Source organism: Vulpes lagopus, chromosome 7 (assembly GCF_018345385.1).
Source record: "Vulpes lagopus strain Blue_001 chromosome 7, ASM1834538v1, whole genome shotgun sequence".
In the NCBI taxonomy this organism is placed as follows: Eukaryota; Metazoa; Chordata; class Mammalia; order Carnivora; family Canidae; genus Vulpes; species Vulpes lagopus.
In genome coordinates, this window is record NC_054830.1 from 111,838,851 (window position 1) to 111,865,710 (window position 26,860).

Below are 26,860 nucleotides of genomic sequence, written 5' to 3' on the forward strand. Positions count from 1 at the left end.
AACAATACTTTTAAAATCTGAATTGTTCCGTCACTTCATTTGCTTTGCCCTTTGTATTTCTATGGGTATCCAGGTTTCTAATTCTTATGGGTATTAACTGAGCACCAACTTTCCCTGTGACTACAGGTTATGCACCCCTCTTTCCCTGAAAGGATATCCCTGGTCAGGATAACCTGACCAGGTTAGTCTTCCCAAAGATGTGGCTCTGATAGAAACAAGCCCAGGGGGCCCAGACAGAGGGCTTTGATTTTCAGATACTTGGCTCAGCCCCAGAAGCACTGACATGAGCTACTTATTGCCTTGCCAAAAGAAGAGCTCTAAGCATTCAGGTAATTATGATTTTGACCCACAGAAGGTCACAAATGGTTGGAATCAGCACTGAGAATAAGAGAGAAAACTCAGACACTGTTCACTCATGCAACAAGAAAAGGGCAGGCAGGACCATATTTATATTTTGGAGTCACCATGAAGCCATTTAATTAGGAACCTGGCACAGAACCAGGTTTGAGGAGAGTAGAGAAGCCAACAGGGATACAGAACATGAGCTTCCTTCCTTCCTACCTGAGTTTGATACTGTGTGTTATATTATAAAACAGGCCTTTTGAGTTACCTGTCCAATACTGGAGCTTTTTACCCAAGTCTATCTACATGTTCTAGCTCAAGTCACCTTGTGGCACATTTTATATACACAGGTATTGTGGACTGTGTCCAAACCATAGTCTTCCCAGACTCACCACTTACTCCAGCCACTGTTGCAGTAACCAGTTCACACAAGCTTTGATCACCTTCACAGAAGCACAATCTGACAGTGCCTCACCTTGGGTCTGCCATATATCACCTCTTGCTTTCTACCCAGGGGGAGGATCCTGCTCGGAACTCACATAGGTGTAACCTAGAAATGTGGGGAGGTGACTCCTGTGGGACTGCCTTTGATGAATGAGGAAAGGGGGCCAACACATAAATGCTTTCCCCTTTTATCCATGAGGCAGATCAGAGGATTCTAAGATACATTTCATAAGGCTCCTCAGAAGTTGTGGCTGGCTGGGGCAATGCCCTTGGCACAGTGTGTGCATCCTTGTGTTGAGTTTCTATCTATCCTTATTTCCTCTCCCATCCTTAATCCTGCTCCCTAGAATCTTGTTCCCAAATACACTACGTAACTACACTGAAGCAGGGGTCTCAGGCCCTGCTCTCAGGGGAACCCAGGCTAACACATGTGTAAGGAGGCTGGCTCTGTCCATAGTCATTAATGGCGTGAAGGTTTCTAGCACACAGGGATTAAATCTTATCCTTAGGCACTCATCACCAATCACGGCTAGAATTAGCCCAAGTTCACACAGACAATGCTGTGGCATGACTCACCAAATTGTGGAAATAAAGGCTGGAGGCAGTTGCTATTATTTAAAAAATCATTTTATTTATTAAAACGTCTTCATTTCCCAAGGCACTTCAGTAGTTTTCACAAAAATATGGTTTTTATCAAGGTAAAGCATATACTTTAGGAGTACCATGGTAACATAATCATAAAAGACAGTTACACAGAACACAAAATATCTCCCAATATTACACGACTGAAGTGAGGAACCCTGAAAGACTATGAACACAATCTGACTTTCTCCTTTGTAATTTCTTTCCCATGATTAGGTATCACAAAAGGAACACATACAATGACGTCATTTTTGGCACTCAGAGAAGTGCTAGTGGCTGAGGCTGATAAGGCCATGCATGAATGCCAACTGCAGACCTTTGCCAGAGTAATTCTGGGTTGAAAAAAAAACAAAAACAAAAAGACACCAACCAGGAGGCTGAGGAACCAGCCTTTCCTAAGTCTATTCTGAAGGTCAAATAACTTAAGAAGAAAAAGACATCACAACAAACAACAAACAAACAAAACACAAAAGATAAATTCTATATCATAGTTTGAGAGAAGAGATGAGTTTGCTTGTCTCTCTCACTGACAGACTTCCTTCGAACCATACGTCAGAAACCACAGGAGCTAGGAGATTTGACTTACACAGTGGTGGAAAACAAGAAGAATAGATTCTGTGATGCATCTCATATACGCCCAGACAAGCCCAGGGCTTGGATCAGATGTAAACAAGTCTACTCAGGAGTCGCACCGAGGGGTATGAGAGCTCACAAATCAGTGCACCTGCCCATGGTCTCTATCTGCTCAATTCCCTTCATATTTACCACCCATAGCTTTCCCCAGATCCGTGCTCTCCTGCCTGAGGAAAAAGGATCCCCGTTACTATCCCTTGAGACCAAGAAAGTGTGAGAAATCAAACTCCTTGTGCAATTCTTTCTTTTTGTCTAAGTGCACCATCAGAGGGAAATGGGGAGAAGGTCAGGAGGGGAGATTAGGCCTCCACTCTTTTCAGGAGGTCTGAAATTAAAAGGTAAATTTAGTAGGTGCCTCTCCTATTTCTTCAAGGTCCCACTGGTTCTGGTGAAGCATTCACTTCTTAGGGAGTGCCAATCCACCATCTGCCAGGTCCATAAGTTAGGACGTAGCTGAAGTTGTCGGTCTGGAGGGAAGGTAGTGTGCCACGGCCACATACAGCCTCTGAGGCTAGGTATCTAGCCATAAGCAAGTCAAACACGAGGTCAACAGGATGAATGGCAAAGCCCTCCACCACTCAGGGACCCAGTGTCTACACAAGATATTTCTTACGAGACACAGTCTTCCCTCCTCACCTTCTCACGCCCTGGAGGTCGTGTTATAAGGCTGTGCTTTTAAGGACTATGGAGCTGTCTTCACTGTCTTTTAACATCCTTGTGTGGCCTGGAGTTTGCCTGTATTTTATTCTGTAAAAACAAGCAAAACCAATGTTAGGAACCAATCTTTAAAAAGATGTCTACCAGTCTCTAAACAAACAAAACCCAGAACCGAGGGTTATCTTACTAAGGGGAAAAAGCAATCTTAACAGCAGATTCTGAAAGGATTCTCCTGGTCTCTGCTGTCCCAGGCTGCTGTAGTGGTAGAGACGTACATGGTGACATAGTGGTCTGGGTCAGACTAGACATGGTTTATAAGCACCTTGCCATTTCCAACCCTCTGATGGTGAAACTAGTCCATGGTGTCTGTGAGAGTCTGTGGGTAACTCAGCCAGGCCCAGACACAGTGCATCAATCAACACTGCAACCCAGGGCAACCTTACCCCTTGACCCTTAGCATCTGGTCAATGGTGTCCGGGAGGGGGGTGCCAAAGCTCTCTGGGAGGAATAAGGTCAGAATGGCTGTCAGGATGGTCAGACTCCCCATGAGAATGTAGGGCAGGAAGCGGTCATAGGCACCTATGGCAAAGCAGACAGAACCCCAAGCCAGGGATGTCGTCAGACTCGGTCTCCCTCTCTCCCATTGTGCTCCCAAGACTCTATAGGGGACCACATGCCTCCTAGGCCTCTGCATCTCTCACGGTCCGAGCTGCCCGACTAGAATCTGGCACCTGGACAGGTCTTAGAACCACATTGGCACAGAGATGCCCAGAGGTCCAGCAGGGCCTCACAGGGCAGGGAAGGGATGCAGGCCAGGAGAAGGGGGCCAAGCCGTGATTACTATTCCTATTTCTCAATGCTGGGTTTCCATAGAACTCAAGGTTCTCATCCAGGGACTAATTAACTCCTCCACCTCTCCAGATGTGTCACAACTTGCTCGATTTGCCTTTAGGCTAGATAAGGTGTTTCTGCTTGTCAGATCCATGTAGTACGTTCACAACACGTACTGGGTCCTCTCAAGGTGGCTGCCAACCCTCTCCAAAGATATGCTGGCTAGAGAATGTGCCAGGGAATAGCAGCTGCCATGAGCAAGTAATTTTAAGGCATAAACATGACTCAAGGCAGATCTATACACAGTGTAAAACCAAAGTGCTCCAAATTACAATAAATCTCTGTCCATTGGACCTCTTGAATGGCCCTCTCTCTCTCCATGTTCCTTTTATACTCTGATTCCAAGAAGAAATTTCTCCAATTAAGTCCATCGGCTCCCTATACCACCATGCAGTTTCTTAGGAAAAGGAAACTGTATCTTCTGATGGAAGGCCTGGGATGGTTAAGACAGAAAAAAACTCTCTGCTTGCTTATCTCATGGATTTCTAGCTTGTCTATAGGTGGTTTTCCATTTGCAAGGGAGTGCTTCCTTCTCAGTGCACCTGGACAAATGCCTTCTCTAAGCATAGATCTGGTACTGGATAGATCTCATTTGCTGTGTGTGTTGGCTTTGCTGTTAACAACCCACCATGGCTCCCCTTAAGGGCAATCAGTGCTTGCACCCCACTGTGCCAACATGCCCTCAGCCCATGGGACTCACCGAGGTAGACAAAGTAAGGAGACAGAATGCTGCCCAGGCGGGATGCTGTGGAGCTGACACCCACGCCCATGTTTCTGACCACGGTAGGGTACAGCTCGGCTGTGTACACGTAAACCATGGAGAAGGCAGCAGTAACTCCAAACTTGCCCACCATCACCAGGACAGTGGCCAAGTAATACAAATCTGGAGAGGCAAAGGGAAGAGAGTAAATAGAAGGCACCAATTCAAGAAGGCTATGCAGCCATCAGGGGGTGCCCAAAGCGAACATACTTTCTCCTTTAGGGGATATGGGGGATGGTTTCTCTGATGTCCTACTGTGGGATAAATGGCTATAGTCAAGCTGTCCCTCCAAGTTCATTACTGAGAGGACAGTAGCTGGGACCTGCAGCTGTGTGAGGACATGCTCTTCTCCTCAGCCTAGAGACCACCAACGTGAGCCCTTCAATAATCCAAGTAGAGCTGCTCCAGGCCACAAACCATTGAGGACATGCCTGTCAAGGGGTCAGGTGGCACCCAGAACTGCACTCTGTGCACACTGTGGGATTAACAACAGGCCTGTGGATGAATGATAATTCCGTTCTAACTCTTTTCCAGTTTTATGTCTAATCAGACCTCAACAATTCCTAGGCCAGCAGACCCCTAGGAATGACCCTCCAACCTACCTTGCTTGCTGTGCCAATGAGACTCTGAGTGAACCTCTATGTATGGACACTGACAAACTCTCCCCTGCCAGGGTGCAATGGCCCACAAATGATCACCACAAAGTCTTCACCTCTGCTGTTTTTTTGGCCTGAAACGTTCTGCCTTGAGACCTCTTCGTGGCTTTCCCTGATACTTCTACATTTTTGCTTGACTGCCACCTCTTCGGGGCTGTTGCCCATGACCATTCTATATAAACTAGTTCTCCATCGTCCTTTACTGTTATCATAGAAGGTAACCCAGTCTGTAGCACATTAAGAATTTTATTCACTTGTTTGTTGTTTTCTCAACTATAGCGTGAGCTCCAGAAAGACCTGGGGTTCTGTCTGTTTACTTCTGCATCATTACTTTATGCCCCAAGCACAGAGCCTAGCCCGGAGAGGCACTGGGAGCCACTTGCTGAATAAATAAATGACTAAGATAGGGCCAGGTTAAATAGTCATGGTGTTGGCTCTCTTTCCTTCCCCTTACTCTGCAGAGAAAAACACATATGCACTCATGAATTTGGGCAGAGAGTAACATTAACCACCAGCCTCATATGGTTGCTCTCACCACTCCCCCAAAGCCCTGGCCATGACCAGTGCTGGTCTCAGGAGACACTTTCTCTTGTTTTTTTTTTTTTTTTTTGTGAAGGATGCAGATATGCAAGTGAGCTGTCATAGCATGGTTTTATTGGGGGAGACAGCCTGGTAGAGAATGTGTGACTCAGCGAAAACCTTGACCGCGGATGCACAGGGTCCCTACCTGGGGGCACCAGCTGCACGAAGAGAAGTACACTGCCGCCCAGGAAGAGGGCTGTGGCCATGGAATAGCGCCGGGGCACGTGCTGCAGCAGCAGCCAGGCCAGCACGTACGCAGGGACTTCAATCACTGCCGAAAGGAAGCAGTTCACATAGACGTCCCCATGCAAGTTAGGAGTGTCGAGGGAGAGCCCGAAATAGCCTACTGATATGGTCATCCTGAAACAGAGTGCAGGGGAAAGCTGGAGAAGCAGCAGCCATGTGCTCCCAACCCAGACAATTTTTAAGATACAGTTAGTGTGGAAAATTCAAAACAGCAGATTTAACCCCGTGTCTTCCCTCTTAGAACAAAAGATAATTTCCTCCCCACCCAATGTTAACTCTGGGCCAGAGCCACATCAGAGCATTCCAAACAGAAAGTGTCCCAGCAAAAAGGCTTATGATAGTTCAGATGGATTTACTTTGTTGGGAAAAAAACAAAAACAAACAAAAAAAACAACCAATAACCCAAAAAACCCAGTAACAGCCTTCAACCTGCCTTTCAGCATTAAAAACCCGAAGCTGAAGTCCTCACAAAAGCTACTTCCCTACCCTCTAACCCTCCCCAAATCCTGCAACTGCAGAAGGAGGGAGGGAATGAGCAAGGAGGCCCGTATCAAGTGGGGTGTTACAGGACTGGAGCAATAAGATGAAACAGGGACCAATCGTTAGGTCAGACATTTGGAGAAAGACCCCCTGGCAGACCCTTCTGTCTGTGGCAACCGGCCAGGAGGAAGCTGGACAGAAGTGGCAGATCCCAATCCTACTGTACGCGTGAGAAGAGGAGGAGCTTCCGATGGTGAGCCCACATCATCTCCCATCTGCATGCTTCCTGGTGTCCCAGAGGACCTGTCCCTACTAGACATTCTCTCTGCTGATGACTGGCACTCTCTGGCAAACCAGACCTTTATGGAGTAGAATGCTTTTAACTCATCTGCATGTTGGAACCATAGATGATACAATTAGGGGAAAAGGGAAGGCCCAGGAGTCTCTGGGAAATAAGAACCTGAGGAGCACCTGGGTGAACCACAGAACTGGTGACTCATCGCAGACTTTCAAATCTGTGGTACAGGTTGAATGTTGGTCCTGTCTGAGGCCAACACAGGGGTGGTGCACTGCCCTGAGGGATCCTGGGCCATTCCCTGGAAATAGGTGACTCATAGTATCCCTCAGTGAGCAAAACAGCTGGCGGCCCCAAAGCTGGATGACACTTGTAATAAGGGCCGGGAGATGAAGTCTGCCAGCAGGCTCAGGTATTGGTCTGTAATCCCAAGGGTCTGGTTGCCGAGCAAAGCCTACTGAGGCACTAGGCTGTGGCCCCTCTCTCTGGTAACTCACAAATGCCTTTCTGACACACTTGGCGAGATGCCTCATTAGAAGGAGCCCGAAGAGGCCATATAGACCATGGCCCTGCCTCCAGGGCAGTCTCTGAACATCCCAGAGGGAGGATGTCCTGCTTCCACATTTCCAGACAGTACTTAGCAGTCTCTGTAATGGAAAGGACATAACGTTTTCACTTAGATCCTTTTTTTTATTTCTTAAAGATTTTATTTATTTATTCATGAGACACACATAGAGAGAAAGAGAGAGAGAGAGAGAGAGAGGCAGAGACACAGGCAGAGAGAGAAGCAGGCTCCATGCAGGGAGCCTAATGCGGGACTCAACCCCAGGACTCCAGGATCATGCCCTGGGCTGAAGGCAGGTGCTAAACTGCTGAGCCACCCAGGGGTCCCCATACTTAGATCCTTCTTAAAGGCCTCCCCTCTCCTCTTCAGTCACTATCTGAGGCACAGGGGGGCAGAAACAAACCAGGGCCCACAGTGAGCAAGCATCTGCCCCAGGATCTGGAGGGATTCCCCAAAGAGTCTACAGCTTCCTCAAAATCCCCCCAACAGATTTCATACTCCTTTTCTGAGATTCTATCAAGCTCAGAATTATGAAATGCCCACTTCTTCCATTGCAAGGCAGATCCTTTCCGCTTTCTGACGACACAGGCTTTCAGTTTTGGTCTGAGACATGTCTGCAAATGAGAGGCCTAGCAGCCACTGCCAGAAGCTTTGTCTGGAAGCTTCAGGTAGGTCTCACTTACGCACCACAGAATTATGGACATGACGGTGACTATGCGGATATTCCGGGTTCGAAGCAGATCCAGGATGCTATGGGACTGCTGCTTCTCAGAACTCAGGTCTTCCAGCTGCATGAACGATATGACACAGGTACGGGAGGGAGAGGCTGGAGACTCAGAGATCCAATAATATACCCCAAACCCTAGCACCTGAGCTTTCTGCATCTATGAGTTGGTATTTTATATTTCTTTCTTGAAAAGAACAGTAAATACAGTGAGTGTATCTTGAGCTATGAAAGGCTTCCCAGGGCCTTGTCAATGACCCATTAGGGAAGGAGAATGAGAAGGAAAGGTAGGTGACCAGTCCCTCAGGGGATGCAGACAAGGCGGAGGCCTACACTGACAGTTCCCTCTCGGCCTCACCCCTAGCCTCCATCAGTGGCCATATTCTAGGGAGGACTCGGAGCATTCCTTCCCAAGGCTGGCTCCCTGCCCTTTGGGTCAGAGAGAGAAACTGGCTGTGCAGTTTATTGATCTGATATTTTAAAAGAATTTCTGCTTTGAGTTCTCATACCATGTAGTTACTGGTCTACTTCCAGGGAAAAAAAAATTCAGATAGAAAAACAGGAAAATTGACCTCAGCTTCACCCAGAGTAACTTCCTATGAAATTTGGCACAGCCAAGGACATTAATAAACCACACGTCTAAATACACTGATGTTGCTTTCTTAAGCAAACTCAGCTTTGGAGTTTGTTTTTCTCAAGTTAGCAGTTCAACAAAAGGTCAACTCTTGACTTTAATGGAGCCCCTGAAATAGCCTCATTTCCTCAAAGATGCCAGTGGGGCTTCTGGATTCACCTCCACTGAAAAGCCACCAAGGCCACCATACTTAAAAGCCTGCCCTGCCATCTCCTCCCACCTAGACGGCCATGATCTAGAGCCCTTACCAGTACATGTTAAGTGGGAGCTGGTACTGGGCCAGCACTTAACTCTCAGGCCAGGATTTCAGGCTGATGCCCACAGTAACTGTTCTCTGGATCTGCATCCCGAGTCCTGAGCAACTCTCATATTCCTTCTGCACACGCCTCAGTCTGACTGCTCCCGGCTGTTCTCACAGCAGGTCCCTTGTCTTCCCATCAGATCAGAGACACATTCCAGAACCCCATCAGCCAGCAATTACAACTTCTGACCTCTTGTGGTAGTCATGAGACTAAGCAAAACTGCCTGCTGCCGAGGGTGGAGGGAGAGGGAACAGGAAGGAGAAGCAAGACCCAGGAATCAGGCAGAGCCAGGAAATTACTCATGGTGCATGAGAACAGGGTTTGCAAGAGGGGTGGCGTAGAGGGAAGAGGCGGATATCAAGAAGGACCAGGCTGCAAAATGACATGCAACAACTAATGATTAGTGGGTGGAAAGAGACTGAACATTTCTAACTCCAAATCTACTTCTGCTTCATATTTTACACACTGTATTTCTTTTAAGGGGCGCCTGGGTGGCTCAGTGGGTTAAGTGTCTGCCTTTGGCTCAGGTCATGATCTCAGGGTCGTGGGATCCAGCCCCACATTGGGCTCTGTGCTCAGCAGGGAGTCTGCTTCTCCCTCTCCTGCTACCACTCCCCCTCCACTCCTGCTCTAGCTCTTGCTTTCTTTCCCAATAAATAAAATCTTAAAAAAAAAACTTCGAGATGAGAAACTATATTAGACATAAGAAACAATGATTTCCCACAATGCCAACTTCACAAAAGGTCTATTACTCAGAGTGTTATTCAAATTAATGGTTTATGATGGTTTCTAGGTATGATTGCCTAGAAAAGAATCATATAAAATATAACCTAAAACCCACAGGAAAGGAGAAGAGATTGAGACAGTTGGTGCCTTTTCCTCAATGTGTGAATTTGAACAGGGCCTGCTTTAGGGCAGCTCAGGCCCAGGGAGGAGGGCTGGGCTCCTGCATGATGCTGCCCTAAAATCATGGTCAATGAGACCTTTCCACTAGCTCCTATGTAGCACTTACCTCACTTGAGTCGAAGATAGTTGAGGGTGCAACAATCCCGTTCATTTTGGCAGCCTTGCGGATAATCACCTCTGCCTCTTTCAATCGCCCCTGGGAGATGAGCCACCGGGGGGACTCTGGGATGAACCTGGAAGTACAAGGAGCCATCTCACTGAGACCATCCTGCCCAAGGGACCAGGTATAGCATATGTGCAGGTGGGAAATGGGGTTTTAGAACCAGAGTTGGGTTGGGGGAATGTCTGGTGTTTCTGGACCAAGCAAAGAGATGGTTCATACCATACCCACTAATGACCTAATGTTAAGCTTCTGAGAACCCTAGAGTGCACAAAATTTAGAGTGGCCAGCACACCAGGATGGGATTCCTCTTCAGGCTGGTCACCTCCACTTCTGAAGAGCAGTGGTGCCACCTGCTGGACACTGAAGAAACAGCCACAAGATGGGGTCCTGAGGCCTAGCTTCTTGCCTCTGGCACAGCCCAGAGCAGCCCAGCCCCTAGTCCCGTTGTTTGCTCTTGTTCCCAGGATCAACAGAAGCTTCAGCACTAGCTTCTTAACCTGTAGTTTTTTCTCATTCTCCAGCCCTGATCCATCCGAGTGACCTGTCAGGCACCCCACCTATGTTTACCAAAGCACCTGGGACTTTGAAACTTTGTGGATCTTATTTTCTACCTCACTAGGTGGCCCCTGCCCTTTGGTCATAACCAAGACCCATGCTGTGCTCTGTGTCCTCTCCCATCATGCTCTCAGCTCTGAGGGGAGCAGTGATCTCACCAGCCCTACCTGCAAGGGGCAATTCCCGTCTCAGCCCCTCTATTGTGTTCCCTCTCTCAGTCAGGAAGGCCTCTTCTCTGCCTGCCTAACTCCTCGATCTCAGAGGCCCATATGGAGCCTGGCTTCCTCCAAGTAGCCACCCTAGAGACTTTCACTTCTAGGGCTCTCCCTCTTCTTGTGCCTGTGGCATGAGGCCTCAGCAACACACAGCCTGAACCAGGGCCTAGGCTGTCTTGTCAGTCTGATAACTTCCTGAAGGTCATGCTAGACCTCATCATCTCTCAGCTACTACTTCTTCCTTTTCCTGCACTTCGATCAAGCCTAACACAGGACTGAGAACAAGTCTGTTGACGTCTGGGGATTTTGTTTTGTTTTTTTCTTGGCTGTTCTGAGTGTAGAGAAAAGATTCTGAAACAAATAATTTACAAGTTATTTATACTTTATATTTATATAATATACAAATTATAATTTATAAGTTATTTACAAATAATTTATACTTCCTGTCTCCAGGAGCCCAAATTTGTGGCTTGCTGCTGCCCCCTGGTGAAGGCTGAACAGAAGACATCTGCGGGTAGGCACCCCGGGGGCACAGGCGAAACTCACCACCAGAGAGCTGCACACAGCACCCCTGGCAGCGTCAGTGCCAGCAGCAGCATCCGCCAGTCTCTGATGAAGTAGGCAAATAGTGGCAGCAGCATGTAGCCAAATGCATAAAATATGCACACTCCTAACGTAGAGAATATAATACGAACCGATTTGCCAAGAATTTCTGTTCCTGTTTGAAACAAGGAAGGAGTTATGTCAGTCCTTTAATTTAGGTCATTTCCTTATTAATCTTCTCTTGTATAATTTTAAACATACAAAAAAGCAGCCACGCCCTAGAGAGGGATGGGATTTTGAACCTGCTGCAGTCTGACCACCTGTTGGGGGTGCCCCACTGCGACCTCTTAGGCTTCTCAAGGCAGGGACAGTCCTGCCTTGAAAATTTCATTTCCCCAAGCCATATGCTGAAGATGCCACAGGAGGCCTCAAAATGTAAGCCTCACATGAGGAAGAATTTATTAAAGGGGAAGTCATAATGAAAGAGTCACATGGGCTTAAGGAAATATTTTTAAGAAAAGATTATTCTATTGAATGTGAAGAGAAAGAAATAATCCTTTCAACATACAAGCTAAGGCCCAATAAGCTAGAGTTAGATTCCTCCAGTGAGACTGGTGACTCTTCAGTGAAAACAGGCCAAAGCCCCATGGTATGTACTTGGAATTGAAACTCTGAAGGTCTTGAGACACTCAAGTTCATTCATATCAATTTGTTCTCTCCAATCAGTTTCACTGGACACCATGCTTTGCAGAAGAGGTAGCTTTCATTCATGGCCCTTGCTCCTCATATCACATCTCTAACTCTCCTTAGCAACCTCAGCTCTGGGAAGGGCCCTGTTTTTTTATGGATGATCTTGGCTGAGTTCTGGTAAGATGGTTACTGAATACTAATGAGACCAAGGTCCACATCTCTGAGACCAGAAAAGCACTGGAATTCAGCATTCAGGCTGTTGTGCTCCTGGAGACTCAAGGCCAGGCACATAGGGTTCACTGCACAGCCCTGGTTGGTGCTGCTAGAGACCACTTCCCCTTGAGGGACACCGCAGCTGTCTCTAGAGAGTGGGTGGTGGGGTGATGGTGAAACACAGGATCAAGTACTCAACTCCGACTGGAGGGCCATACCCAGGACAAATGCTGCCACATAGTTGGAGATCTGGCCCATGCCCACAAGGACAAAAAGCACAGTAAACATCTCAAAGTTCTTTGAGAAAATCTGCAGGAAGCTGAAGCCCGTCTGCATGCCCATGGTCACGAAGAGCACATTCTTCCGGCCAAACCTGGGAGGGGAAAGGGAGTAACAGAGATCTAGTGAGGAGAAGGTGGCCAAAATGGGCACCACCAAGAGGGATTTTTCCCAGAGCCATTCAGGGATGGGTCATGGACAGTACTACCAGGGTATGGGACATAGACAGTCCATAGCAGTCCTCCAGCCTGCTACCCCCCCCCCCCCCCGTCGGATCACCATGTAGCCCAGGTACCAGGACTGCCGTCAAGGCAGTGCCAAAATTACGATAATGATTGCAAAGGACTGAAATACATTCATTATGCTGAAATCCATACGTTCATAATGGTTTTTATCTTTTAAAAAGAAAGATTTAATTTATTTATTTGACAGAAAGCAAGGAGGAGAAGGAGCAGAGGGAGAAGGAGAAGCAAGCTCCCTGGCTGAGCAGGGAGCCTGATGCAGGGCTTGATCCCAGGACCCTGGGATCATGACGTGAGCCAAAGGCACTTAACCATTTGACCCACCCAGGTGCCCTCATATGGCTTTTTAAAAAAAATAACTTGTGGGATCCCTGGGTGGCTCAGCGGTTTAGTGCCTGCCTTTGGCCCAGGGCATGATCCTGGAGTCCTGGGATCGAGTCCCACATCAGGCTCCCTGTAGGGAGCCTGCTTCTCCCTCTGCCTGTGTCTCTGCCTCTCTCTCTCTCTGTCTCTCATGAATAAATAAATGAAATCTTTTTAAAAAATAAAAAAATAACTTGTTTACTATGGAGGATGATGGAAAAATGGGTTATTTTAAATGAAGACTGATAAAGGAAAGAAACATTTGTCCTGAAATTCCTACGTAAAGTATGTCAACAGGAACCAATAATGAAGGAAAATATCATTTTATAAAAGTATTCCAACTGTTAAATGAAAAAGAAGGATAAAGTTAGAATATCATCATCTTATAATTCTCAGTAAATGGGCATTATGTTTCAGCGACTGCTGACAGTCATTTTATGAAGAGGTAATTGAATTAGCATGATTCCTACTCTTGCTAAAGGGTATGAACTTAGATCTGATGAAGTCTCTAGATCCAGCCACCAATTTGCAAGAAACGCAGTCAGAGGAGGAATATGCTGAACTGCACCATGAGTATGCAACTATCAAAATCCAGCCTGGGAAATTCTATAGGCCTGGGTGCAAAAGATAAAACATATGGCCACAAAAAGCACAGAGGGAGAATCCCATAATCCCTCAAAAACATATCAAAAATTTTTAAGTGGGCTAGACTCAACTTGTTTTTAAGGATACACATCTGGATGATAAAACTACAAAAACCCCACAAGGAAGTGATTACTATGAAAGCCAGGTTGGTGGTTACTTATGGAGGAGGGAGGCTGTGATATTTGGGATGAGATGTGCACGGGGGCTCCTTGGTGGCCAGCAAGATTCTATTTCTTGACTTGGTGATAGTTACAAGGTTATTTCCTTGGAATAATTCATCAACCCACACATTTGCTGTGTGGTTTTCTGTACCTGTGTTCCTTTGAAAAATGTTTTTCAATGTTGGTTTTTTGATGGGTTTATTCTATTTTAAAGACAGTGTCACAGGCAGGGAGGAACAAGTCAATGTACTTCACTCAACCTAGCAGGTTCAGCTGGAGTCTGGCCAGTACTGGCTGCCACCCATTTTCATTCAATGAATGTTTATTTGAAATCAATTTTATACTAGGCACTAGGGATACAGCTGAAGTATAAAAAACAGAACAAAACTCTTATTTCTACCCTCAAGGAGCTTATAGCTATAGTTGGTGAGATAGACAGGAATCCTATTCTAATCCAACAACTACCCTACTGAATGTGCAATCACACACTGACATAAGTGTGCTGAAGGACCAGCACTCAGGCTCACCAGGAACCTATCCTGGCCTGGGAAGAGGGCTTCAGGACGTGGGCATTCAGGGAAGGTCTCCCTGATGACGGGACACTGAGATGAGGCTCAAAGAAGTTCTGACTGACAAGGGGGAATAGGCAAGAGGAACCAAGCTTTTGATAATATTCACTGTATAGTGGAGGAGACCAAAATTAATCATGATAACATCTCTTATTTACCAATATCTGATAGGTACTATGAAAAAAAAGGCACAAGGAACCAGGGTAGTATAAGCCAGGGACCCCAAGTTAGCCTTCATGGTCAAGGAGGGTCATGGGTATAGTTGGAGAATGCTGAGAAAAGCACACACAAGTGTGGCTGGAGGGGGCGAGGAGACATGTGCAGTCAGCAGCCAGCGTGACTGTAGGGATCGGGTGAAGGGGGTGGGGACCAAACTGCAAAAGGCCTTGTTGCCATGTTAAAGAGTCTGGTGCTTCTCTCCACTGAAACAGGTTTTATGTTTGTCTTTGTGCTACTGGCCATCTAGTAGGTAGAGGCCAGAGATGTTCTAAACACCTTAAAATGCCCAGGATAGCATCCCATAACACAGAATTCTCTTGCTCAAAATGTCAATAGTGCCAAAGTTGAGAAACCCTGTCAAGGAGGAGACCAACTCCCCCTGCATTATTCTATAATAAGAGTAGTCAACACACCAACCAAGAGAAGGTTCTTCCTACAGGGAGTAACCTCCATCCATGCCTTCCCTTCCTGGGGATGAATGGTAGGGAAGAGAAAGACCCAGCGAATCCTTATATGGCACCAGTCTTTGGCAGTCTAGGGTTGGACTCAGAAATGCTTGCTTTTAAGGTTTGTCAACAAAACGTCAACCACACACATGCTTACGAAAACAGAGTCAGTCTACTGTTTCCCAAGGCTATGTGCCCTCTTGTAATATATGCACATAGGGCAGCCCGGGTGGCTCAGCGGTTTAGTGCTGCCCTCAGCCCAGGGTGTGATCCTGGAAACCCGGGATTGAGGCCTACGTCGGGCTCCTTGCATGGAGCCTGCTTCTCTCTCTGCCTGTGTGTCTGCCTCTCTTTCTCTGTGTGTTTCTCATGAATAAATACATAAAATCTTTTTTTTATTTTTTTTTATTTTTTTTTATTTTTTATTTATTTATGATAGTCACAGAGAGAGAGAGAGAGAGAGAGAGAGAGAGAGGCAGAGACACAGGCAGAGGGAGAAGCAGGCTCCGTGCACCGGGAACCCGACGTGGGACTCGATCCCGGGTCTCCAGGATCGCGCCCTGGGCCAAAGCAGGCGCCAAACCGCTGCGCCACCCAGGGATCCCAATACATAAAATCTTAACAAAGAAATTTATGCACATAAAGGTAACTCAGTAACATCAGATAAAATGTTTGTGACCACCCAGGATTATTTTCATTGCTCTTGAATTTCAGGCTAATTGATATGCCAGAAAGGAAGCTCAATCTTTGCCCTACACAGGAAGTTACTGCTGCTATCCAGACAAGTTGAGGCAAGAATCTACTGCTCTGAGGTCATCTGTTTGGCCCAAGTTTTTGACTCAGCTTACTCAGTCAGGAACTGTCCATCCCACAGAGCCCAGTGCCTCTCATGGGTGTACAAACAAGTTTGGGGGGTGATGCTGGGAGCTGAAGGTAGGGCTGCAGTCAAAATGGCCACACTTTTAGCTACTTCATTTACTTGATTTAGATGGCCTTACTTAGAAGAAGTCTGCTGGAAAGCTTTTTAGAGGATTTGTAAAACACTGTATTTGCCCTTCAGAAGACTAAAGTGGTCCTCAGCATACTCATTAATTTTGCTTCTACTGTTTCCTTGGGATTTGATCTGTGGAAATGAAACAGTTTCCTCAGGCAATCATGGTGTTCATGGTAATCAGGTTCTTGGGCTGGCCCACAAAGATCTGCTTAATCTATGACACAGATGACCCAGAAAAATGCGTTGAGTTTCAACTTCAAACTTGGGGTACCTCTGCCTGGATTTTCACATCAAGGAAATTCCTCTCTCTGCTGTCACTCAACTCTGTGACAGGGATCTGCCAGCAGCCCACCCAGAAGGTCTCAAAGCTCAGTCCTGGGCAGCTCCTCTTCTCACTCTATACTCTCTTGGGGCAATCTCTCCCACGCTCCAGATGCTCTGCTGAGGGCCCTATGGAGCTGACAATTCCCAAATGTGTTTCTCCAGCCCACAGCTCTCATGGAGCACCAGAGCCACACATCCACTTAGGACTCTCAGTCACCTCAAATTCAGTACAACCAAACTGAGCTCCACACATCTTCTCCTACGAACATGGTCCTCTTCCAGAGTTGCCTTAGAGAAGAGCATCATCACCTGCTCCACTGTGTAGGCCTGAAATTTCCCCTCATTTCCTGTATCCAACCCACAGCCAAGTCCTGCTGATTGGACCTCCTATTTCTCTCTCCATTTCTATCACTATCAGCCTAGACCAAACCATCATTATTTCCCACATAAATTATGGTGACAGCCTCTTAATTGGTTTCCCCTCAACCCCTCTTTCTTCCTTCCAGTCCTTTCTCTGCAATGTTATCAGATAATCGTTTAAAAAAAGTACAAATCTGGGATGCCTGGGTGGCTCAGTGGTTGAGCATCTGCCTTTGGCTCAGGGTGTGATTCTGGGGTTCTGGGATGGAGTCCCACATCAGGTTTCCCACAGGGAGCCTGCTTCTCCCTCTGCCTGTCTCTGCCTCTCTCTGTGTCTCTCATGAACAAATAAATAAAATTTTTAAAAAAAAATACAAATCTGATTATGCTGCACAAACTCTCAATAGCTCCCCACTGTTCTGTGGCTAAAACTCAAACTTCTAAATGTCATCAGCTAAGCCTGGTCTGCTCTTCTGCTCGGGCCTCCCCTGCCTCACTGCTTCCTCTTTATACCACTCTCCATACCTTCACCAGAGAGGACTTTATTCCAGTTCTTAAAGTGTGCAGCTTCTTCCTGACTCTCTAAAGTACATCTCTTTTTGCCCACAATGCTCCTTCCTCTCTCCATCTCTTTATCACGGGTTAATTTCTATTCCTCTTTCCACTCCCAGCACATGCTTCACCTTCTCTGGGCCTCCTGTCAGACCTTCTCTTAGCATCCTCTACTTCTCTGTATTGCTTACACCACAAAGGATGAGTATACCACTCAATTAGTTGTTTAATACATTCTGTCTTGCTAGAAGGCAAGTTCTAGAAAAGCATGGCCTGAGAACAGTAGTCCACACAAAACAGAGGGTCAAGACTCTTTGGGCCTAAATCCTACCACTGCCAATTGCTGGCTTTGTGACTGTGCGAGTGATTTAACTCCTCTGGGTTTCATTTTCTTCATCTATAAAATGAGAGTAATAATACTTCCTACTTCACAGGGTTGTGATGGGATTATTTTTCTTTCTTTTAAATTGTACAGTGCTGATAAGAGTGGCTGGCACATATTAGGTGCTGTGCATTTATTAGACAAATATAAGCAATCAACTGATGCTTGCTGTTATATTAAAGATCTCAGGAAGCAAAGGTCTTTCTCCCAAAAAGGCATGTGTCTCAGTCTTGTCTAGAACTGTCAATCAGTGGTCATGGCTACTTAACTCTTTAATGCTCACTGGTGACTGCAAGAATTTGTCCCTTTTCCAATGGCTAGATACACTTGGGAAACACAAATCTGTGAGAAGTGCACATAATTCTCATGAGGAACAGATTCTTAGGTAAAGACAATCTATGGGTGTAAACGTGCCAGGACATCATCTGAGTTTGTGCTATGGGATAATAAAATTTGTTCTTAAAATTTGTTCTTAAATTTGAACTTTTCTATTAGACCCCAATCAGCCAGGAGGATGCTGGGACTCCACCAGGTGATACAGTATGGCCAAGGACCTTGGTGAAGGCTATTCTTCTCACTGTGGACTTCTCCAACAGACCCTGGAGCCCTGCGGTAGGAAGATACGATGTAATTGAGCCCTCTGAGAACTTTATGGAAACTATGGGCCTTTATTCAGAAAAAAATGCTCATATACAATCTCTAAAATTTTGCAAATAATTTCAAGAATAGATGAACTCCTTAAGCCATGAATGGAACTTGAGTTAAATGCCTTGGAATTACATAAATGACCTGCTATAGGTCAAAAGAGCACATGTCCTTCTTGTTGCAAAGTATGTGCTAGAACCATAGGTATCTTAGCTAAGGGGTATCAGCCCTATGAACACAAGAGTTCTGCCCTTATGCCACTACAGCCACTACTGTCTAGTGAGATCTCCTCTCATCATGCAGAGAGAATGATGGTTGGGGAATACAGAGGTGGCCATTCATTGTACACCTGAAGATCTTCAATAAATTTCTCTGCATGTGTGTGTAGTGTCTACCTCTCCCATGGTCGGGGACATGAAAGAGTTACCTGGGGAAGGCCAGCCAGACTGGTACAAGAAGTGAATCATGGCATACTTTCTGGTCAACTAGATCATGGATACACTTAGCTCAGGTTGTTCTATTCAGCAAGAATGAGGGAGAAGAGGTTATTGGCTCTCTTCTTTACTTGGTATGAAGTCTAAAGTATAGACACAGCTTCTTCTTCCTGGGCTGAGAGAACACTACCATCTCAAGTTAAGAGCCAGGCACATATATGCTCCTTACACAGTGCCATGGTCCCCTGCAGCTGCAGCAAATAGACACCCACCTTACCTGTCTGAGAGCTGCCCCGAAATGAAGGAGCTCACCAGCACACCCACGAAAAACAAGGAGACCGTGAGTGGGGCCTTCCAGTCATCCTCACACACCAGGTTCCACTGTAAGGGGAGCAAAGAGATGCATCACTCACTTCTTTTGTTAAATGTTTTAAATTTAAGGTCTCTTAGAAAATGAAATGAGAATGTTCCCTATCCCTGTAGGCTCTGTTTGCAGTATTGAATGGGTGCATGAGCTCATTCAGGCAGGCAAAGGCTTGTCTGGACAGCAAAGCAGAGAGGTTCCCCCTCACAGGGAGAGTAGGTCCCCTCTCATTCTGGTTTTCATAGCTTTCAGCTCCATTGTTTTGTGACCAATTTGAGGAGAGAGGATAGATAGGGAGCAAGTACAGTGCCCATGTGTCAATCCAGGAAGTGAGGCCTTTCATGGCTGCTTCTAAGAACCTGGGGGGAGCCAGATGTGGATGGGGCAGGGGATCCTTTCAGTAGGGTTCAGGCCATTGACAGGAATGGCACAGGAGTGGTTCTAGAGCAGGGTTCTAGGGCTCTAAGAGTCAAGGCATCCAGCAAGGGACTGAGGCCACAAGGCCTGGGATGTACCTTCTAGATCTGTTCTTGCAGCTCTGTTGAGGTCCCCCTTCTGAGCCAATGAGCGCTGGGACACTCAGATGACATTTACAGCTGGGATCCCTGATGCTATGCCAATAACACCAGGCCCAATTACAGCCAAGAGTTCTGAGGTGGAAGTCAAGAAATTGGATTTAGCCTCTACTCTACAGTTAGCTGGTTATCCAGTGTCAGTCAAGATTATCCCCCCAGTTTACCTTCTTCTTCATGTGTAAAATAGGGGTTGGGGTACAGAACAGGCCGTACTACTTGAGTTTCCCAGCTCCCAATGTGCAGTTCTATCCACAATTCCCAAGAAAAGAAGTCTGCAAGCATGGGGAAGCAGCTGAACATTCAGACTCTGGGTTGCCTGAGCCAAACAAGGAGCTAAAAAAAAGGGACGAAAAGCCAAAACAAGAAGCTTGGTGGTTCCCAGAAAAATGTTTCCTAGCACAGAGAGATAGTGCTCAGTAATCACCGAGAAGGCTGCCATTCAGGGAATTCAGACCCTGGCCCGCCTGGTGCCAGGCTGCTGACCTACACTCTGTGGAGCTTGTTGGCTCCCGAGTAACAAACAGGGGGAGTGCATGGCTTCCAAGAAAGCATTTCTTCCAGGTCAGTGACAGAGGGAAAAACAAGTCTGCTTCCCTGCTGGGCAGTGTATGCACACAACCTCCAGGCACCCCAGAGGGGGTGGGAAGCAGTCTCCAGGGTGGGCATGAAAAACTCCCATAGCTAATAAGGATCACTTAGTCACATAGCTGGCTCTTCACTCTGGAATAAACATTCACCTTGGATGGCATGAGAATGCTGTGGGGATCCCTATACCAAGGAAGAGGTAGGGATTTCAAACTCATATCTGGAGAAAGTTCTAATTAGCAGGAGGCCAGAATATTGGAGCACCTGAATACTCAGGCTATAGCAGCCCTCCCACCTCTGCAGCTTCAGTGGTTCTAGCACCTAGGTACCATCTCTCTTCTAGAAGGGTCAGTGCTCCTTGGGCAGCCCCCACACAGACATGACTGCTAAATTTAGGACAGGAGTGGCCAGGGAGTCAGAGCTAGGGGACTTGGTGATGGGGTGCAGGCCTCTAGGTGTTAGATAAAGTATTAGGCAGAGTTTCAGGAGCCAGATTATAGCTACCGCTGCTTCTATGATGGGATCTATTTCTAGCCAGCATGTGTTAACTTTTGCAGCAATAGAGATGAAAAACTGAAGAGTCAGTGGCTGCTTCTCATCAGGACTCTAAGGGATGGGGATTCCATAAGGCTGAGCTAAACTACATATCCACAGGGGCTTCTACAGCCCTCTCCACTGATAATGTCAGATCCCCCAATATAGGCTGGTAGGGAATTCTGAGCTGATAAGGACAGGTGTGCCCGAAACCAGGTCAGACTATGCTTTGTAGCAGATAAGGTATCTGTCATGCTCATCTTGGGATAGATAGATGATTGATAGATAGATAGATAGATAGAGCATCTTTCTAGGGCCTGCAGCCTCAACCCAGCCACTTGGTCCAGCCTGTCCTTACTCTGGGCAAACGTGTAACTCCCTGGAGTAACTGGGCTATCTATCCGCCACTGAAGATCGGCTTTGTTCGTTTGTGTTTGATACTGAGGGGGAGCGCCAGAAGGAGAGGAAGAGAATGGATCTTAAGCAGGCTCCATGCCCAGCGCAGAGCCCAACATGGGCTCAATCTCACGACCCTGAGATCATGACCTGAGCAGAAATCAAGAGTCAGAAGCTTAACCAATTATGCCACCCAGGCATCCCACCACTGACAATTCTTAACAATCCTCAGGATCTGGTTTTAGCCCTCCAGAAGCAAGCATGAGTTAAGACTTCCTTCCCACTGGCCATACATGGAGAGCCTATGGGTAGGGCCAGAAGACATAATTGGTCTCAAAAAATGAACACAAGAGCAGGCACGGATCAGATCCCATCCACCCAACCCGTTCACTTACCTGTCAACCACCACATGGATTGCAATGGGGCCAGGACTTGGCTTGCATCCTCCTTAAGAGGGGCAGGATGAGAATCTCAGAGTCCAGGCCATGCACCCAAGGCTTGTTGCATTTCCAAAGAAATCTAGTGTTCCTATACTGAACTCCTAGCTCCCCAGCTGTGACTAAAGCAGCTACAGACTAGCTCACTGATGCTTCCACTTGATACGTGGGATGGGCTGTACTGGCTAATGATAACAAGTCTTAAAGTTAGAACCAAATATGTGGGTTTAAGATTCAAGTCATGCATCTAGCATTGTGACCCCTCAGCTGAGTGAGCTGTGAAAGTGGGCACAATATGAAAAAAATCTGGGAGCCACTCTGGCAAGGGGCCTAAACTTGCTATCCTTCCTGGTCAGAAATGTGTCTGTCTAGTGGTGATACTTTCACGGATCTCTCTCTCTCTCTCAAAGCTTTTCAAATCGCACACTTTACTTATGTGCCATTTATTTTATGTCAGTTATACCTCAATAAAGCTGTTAACATTTTTAAGAAGAGAGAGAACCGTGTCTCTTGTACCACCATATAATTAGAGCTGCTTCTCAGTTATGGGAAATAGAGGGATGATGTAGCTCCCTGGGACTAAATGTTCTTACTTATAAATTGGCTGGAAGGGAAAAAAGATAGGGTCTGTGCCCATAGGGCAGAAGCTCTTCCCTGAGATGTACCTAGCCTGACCGCATCAATGGTCAAACACCCAGGTAAGCATCGCCTGTTACTGAACGCCATGTATTCCTACACACATTTTGTCCTGCCTCCTGCTGCAGTTAATGGCAGATCCTTTTCCCAAAGTCGTCAGGGCAAGGAGACAAAGAATTTGCTGCTATACCCTCTATAATGCTTGGCAGTGCCCTGCAGGGGAGAGGCTATTTTGTACAAAAGTGAGGGAAGGAAGAGAGGACTAAAAGGGCTGTTAACTTTCAACACCCAGTTTCTCTTCTGTGAATGAAACTGTCCTTTCCTTCTTCAGCTCTTTAACTTCAGACAGCATTTCTTAAATTGTTCATTAATACATTCGACAAAAATTTCCCAGAGTACCCCAGTCTGTATCCGGCATAATGTCAGGGAGATGCAAAGATGTAAAATTGTCACAATGTTTAGTATCCTTTGGGCTTGACCTTAGGCTTGGCTGCTCAAAACCCAGATGAACTCTGAACTTCAATCTCTAGGACAAATTTTATTATATTTTCTTTCTTTTCTTTTTCTTTCTTTCTTTCTTTCTTTCTTTCTTTCTTTCTTTCTTTCTTTCTTCTTCCTTCCTTCCTTCCTTCCTTCCTTTCTTTTTCTTTCCTTCTTTCTTTTTCTCCTTCACCCTCTTCCCTGTGTCAGCTCTAAGAACTTTGACCCAAAATGTTTGTTCTCCACTAGCTAGCATAGGTCAATCTGACCTCTCATGGCCAGATGGGTCTGCCATGACTGTGTGTGCACAGGGACCTAAGGAACCCAGCAAGTGACTTCTCTGGCTTTGCCATAAGCTCCAAAAGCAAGGCTAAGGGTCTGGGCTTCCCCAAGTGACACAGTAGGCAAAAACTCAGCAGTGAAGCACAAGCTCTAGGTCTTTCCGCAAGGAGTCAGCCCAGCCCTGCCTCCCAGGCTTTTCCTTCAGGAGGGCTTGTAGATAAAAGTGGGGGCTCTCCTATCTTCCAAGATGATCTATACAAGAGATAAGAGTGATAGAAAAGATATTCTAGAGAAAGAGGCTTTCCAGGACAATAAGAAATGGAGTCAAAGTATTGCTATGGGCTGTGGGAGGAGGCTTCAGAGAAGGAGAGAAAGGCCAGAAGCAAAGGGACAGAGACAACTGCTAGGTCTTCGATGAAGAGACCTCAACTCATGGGTGCCAGGGGAGCTGTAAGTTTCTAAAAGAATCTTTCTGGCTAGGGAAACATCTAAAAGCAGGAGGCTGGGACAGCCTGAGAAATCACCAGGTTCCAGAGGAGGGGAAAGTCCTGGGCCAAGAAGCTCTCAGGGATTGGAGCAGCATGGCAAGGAGTGCTGGCTGATTCTCCAGTACTCCAGCCATGACTGAGGGTCCGGGGAAGGGGCCACCCTAGAAGTACGAGTACCACCAAACTCTTCCACAAACATTCCTTTTTGCCTCATAGCGTCCCCTCCTTTCCACCAATCCCCAAACCTTGTTGCAGATCCATATAGGGGCAAGTCACAGTTTGTGGGCTGGGGGATTACATTTTTCTTAAAATATTTCAGTCAATGCTTTTTGACTACCTCCCAGTTTCCCTTCTGTGAATGAAACTGTCCTTTCCTTCTTCAGCCCTTAAACTTCAGACAGCATTTCTTAAATTGTTCATTAATACATCCGACAAAAATTTCCCAGAGTATCCCAGTCTGTATCTGGCATGTCTGGGAGATGCAAAGATGTAAAACTGCCACAACGTTTAGTACGACATGTACATTCTTCAGCAAAGAAAAAAAAAATCAACAGGAGACCTATGGTTCTCATCTTCTGTTGAAAAATAAAGAATTCAAGACCAATGTACTTATAAACACCTCTATGTAGGATCCAGGGCAGAGGGCAGGCTTGAAACATTTAGCAGACCTGGAACTAGTTGCAGTGGTCAGCAGGCTAGGTCCGTGTTGAAAGAAAATCAGAATATTAATGCAGTAACTTGCAACAGTGACTGTTCATCTGGGAGAAACAAGCAGTTTTGGACTTAAGAGAGACATTCCAGCATCCCCAAACAAAAAGCTAAGTAATGTATTAACCTCACCTCCCTGCAAAGGCTGACAACCTATAAGTAGGTAAAAGGGCATACAGCTCTTATGAAACCGCTAAGATGGCTAAATAAATAGGCTAAATAAAAAAAAGGAAAAACTGACATTGGCAGCAATGTAGCCGCTGTTCAAGGTCCCCTTCATTAGAGTTGCTCTTGGGAGCTCATCAGAGCCATCACCAGCCTCACTCAGCCCAAAACAGGATGGCGGGGGCAGTGAAGCAAGAGCAAATGACGAGAGTAAGCCAAGGGACTCTAGAAGTCAGGGTAAAACCCACAAGGATGCCATGAGCTTCTTCTGACTTCACTGCCTCTCCCTTCCGTGTGCAGCCAGAAGCAGAATTTGCAGGGACTTCCATGTCATGAAGTATGCTTCTCCTTGGTGGCCTCTGCCAGCAACTGGAGGGACAACCACTGTTTCCACAACTCTCACTGGCTTCCAGGAGTGTAACAGACTGCCTTGTGAGGCATAACAATGCCTCAGGACACTGGCATGATGTTACTAGCTGAGAGATCCCAGTGGGGCTCAGATCACACTCCTACTATGTATATGTGGGAGTAAGGGCGGCACAGATGCTAGGGGCATCAGATGTCCAAACAGAGAGAGAGAGAGAGAGAGAGAGAGAGAGAGAGAGAGAGAGCTCTAATCCCACCCCCACCCTCCCCTCCAGCCAAGAGTCTCAGAGCAGTGATTAGATTCCCTTGAAGGGTGACACCTACAGAAGAAACATTAAGAGGGAGCTAAGGACCCGGGTCAGCCCCTTTGGTTTGAAGCCATACCAAGACCTATGAGTTCCCCTTTGGCCCTTACCCTGTGAACTCTGCCCTCCTTCTAGGTTGTTTCCTGCTGTACCAGTCTTTGCATATGAAGAACTAAACACCTCAGACTCAGAGAGGCTGCCTCCTCCAGAAAGCTTTCCCAATTTGTGAATCCCTGATCCTGACACCCAGAGAAACGGGGCACCCTGGTGCCTACTGAGGATTCTTTTCACTGCTCTGCTAGCTCATTTCTGCTGAGACTTGGGGGAGTTTAGCATTCCAGCATCTGAGTAAGATGCAAAGCACAAGTACATGCATCCATTAACATCACGCCATGTATCTAGCTCTAATGGCTGCAGGGTCACCAGGGCACAGACGAAGCCACTCCAAAAGGAAAATCCAAGGGGTTGGGGAGTGAGAAGTCCCCCCCCCACACACAATTCCTATTAACTAAAAGTTGTATGCTTTAATTAACTCTGCCTCCGATTTGCCTTTGAATACTCTAAAATATTCCAGACCAACAAGTCGCCCTGAACGGATCTTCAGATGCATGGACCCTAAAATTCTGATAACTAACCATAAGCAAAAAAACAATTCCTGACAGGGTATGACCAGACTTATTTTGGGTGAAGGTGGGTGAGGAAAGAGTAACTGGAGAAAGGAGCATGTGACAATTTTATACACACGCTTCCTTTAGCTTTAAAAGTTCTTCAAGAAGTGTTTTTTTTTCTCTCTCTCTCTCTCTGAACAGATGCCAAGAGACTAGAGGAAAAACTGTAACAGCCCCGAAGCCTAAGCTCTGGCTCTGCTCCATTCAACCCTCCCACTTCCATCTAGGAAAAGTCTTTGATCATTCGGGGTCTTGGAGTATCTGCCAGGGGCCACCAAGGCCTTCTGGGTTCGTCTTCGAGGTGGCCATCAAGATAGGTGGCCAGCGGGACACCCGTGCTATGAAGGGCATGGTCTGGTTAGAAGTCACTTCGCAAAGTGGTGCTCGGAGGATGTCCACTTTGACGTGTGTAGTGTGTTGGGGATAGAGGGACAGCATGCAGCGTGCACCTTTTCGGAGGAGGGCCGAGGTCCTCCCCTCGTCCCGGGCTCCGAGCTCCGGGCGCGGCGCGGGGACTGGTACCCACCTCGGTCACGATGGTGGAGTGGTAGATGTCCTGGCTGAACTCCCAGCCATCCAGGCAGCTCTCCTGCTCCAGCTGCTCCAGGTCCACATCGCGCCCCGGCTCCAGCCCGAGCGCCGAGAAGTTGGCGATCGCCGCGAGCCGGTAGCGCCGGCAGCTGTGCGGCACCTCGCGGCCGTCCTGCAGCCGCAGCGGGATACTGTGGTTGCGCCACGCGCGGCTCAGGTTCGCGGCGTCGGGCACCCGGCAGCGGTGCTCGGGGGTGGCGGCCAGGAACACGACTGACATTCCATTGAAGCCGTTGGGGATGATGCTGGCGCTGAGCAGGAAGAAGATGAGGCGCTGGAAGGGCCCCCACTCGCCCAGGAAGGTGGTCACCTCGTCGTAGTCCCGCATGCCGCCTTCAGCGGCCCGCGGCGCGCGGCCCGGGGTCGAAGGACGCGGCGCCGCGCGGAGGCAGAGGCGGGGCGTGCGCGTGCGCGTGCGGGGGCGTGCGCGTGCGCGGTGCGCGCGTGCGCGCCGTGCCCTGGCGTGGCGACCCAAACAAGGACCCGCTGAAAGACCGCTTTCCGAGAGGGCAGGCTCGCGAGCTTCC

General features: G+C 47.2%; 1 protein-coding gene and 1 long non-coding RNA gene across 2 annotated transcripts; one reads left to right on the plus strand and one right to left on the minus strand.

Annotated features, from left to right (window-relative positions):
- Positions 1-1,395: 1,395 nt before the first annotated feature.
- On the minus strand, positions 1,396-26,860 carry SLC22A5 (solute carrier family 22 member 5). Its single transcript, XM_041760748.1, has 10 exons — positions 26,269-26,860; positions 19,031-19,134; positions 12,357-12,511; positions 11,239-11,410; positions 9,866-9,992; positions 7,881-7,981; positions 5,753-5,967; positions 4,310-4,492; positions 3,162-3,297; positions 1,396-2,808 (listed from the first exon to the last, which is right to left on the minus strand). The coding sequence occupies exons 1-10, from the start codon at positions 26,659-26,661 to the stop codon at positions 2,721-2,723; spliced, it is 1,674 nt and encodes a 557-aa protein (XP_041616682.1). The 5' UTR covers positions 26,662-26,860; the 3' UTR covers positions 1,396-2,720.
- On the plus strand, positions 10,884-18,700 carry LOC121494388. Its single transcript, XR_005988801.1, has 2 exons — positions 10,884-11,309; positions 18,170-18,700. It is a non-coding gene; the product is annotated as an uncharacterized LOC121494388 (long non-coding RNA).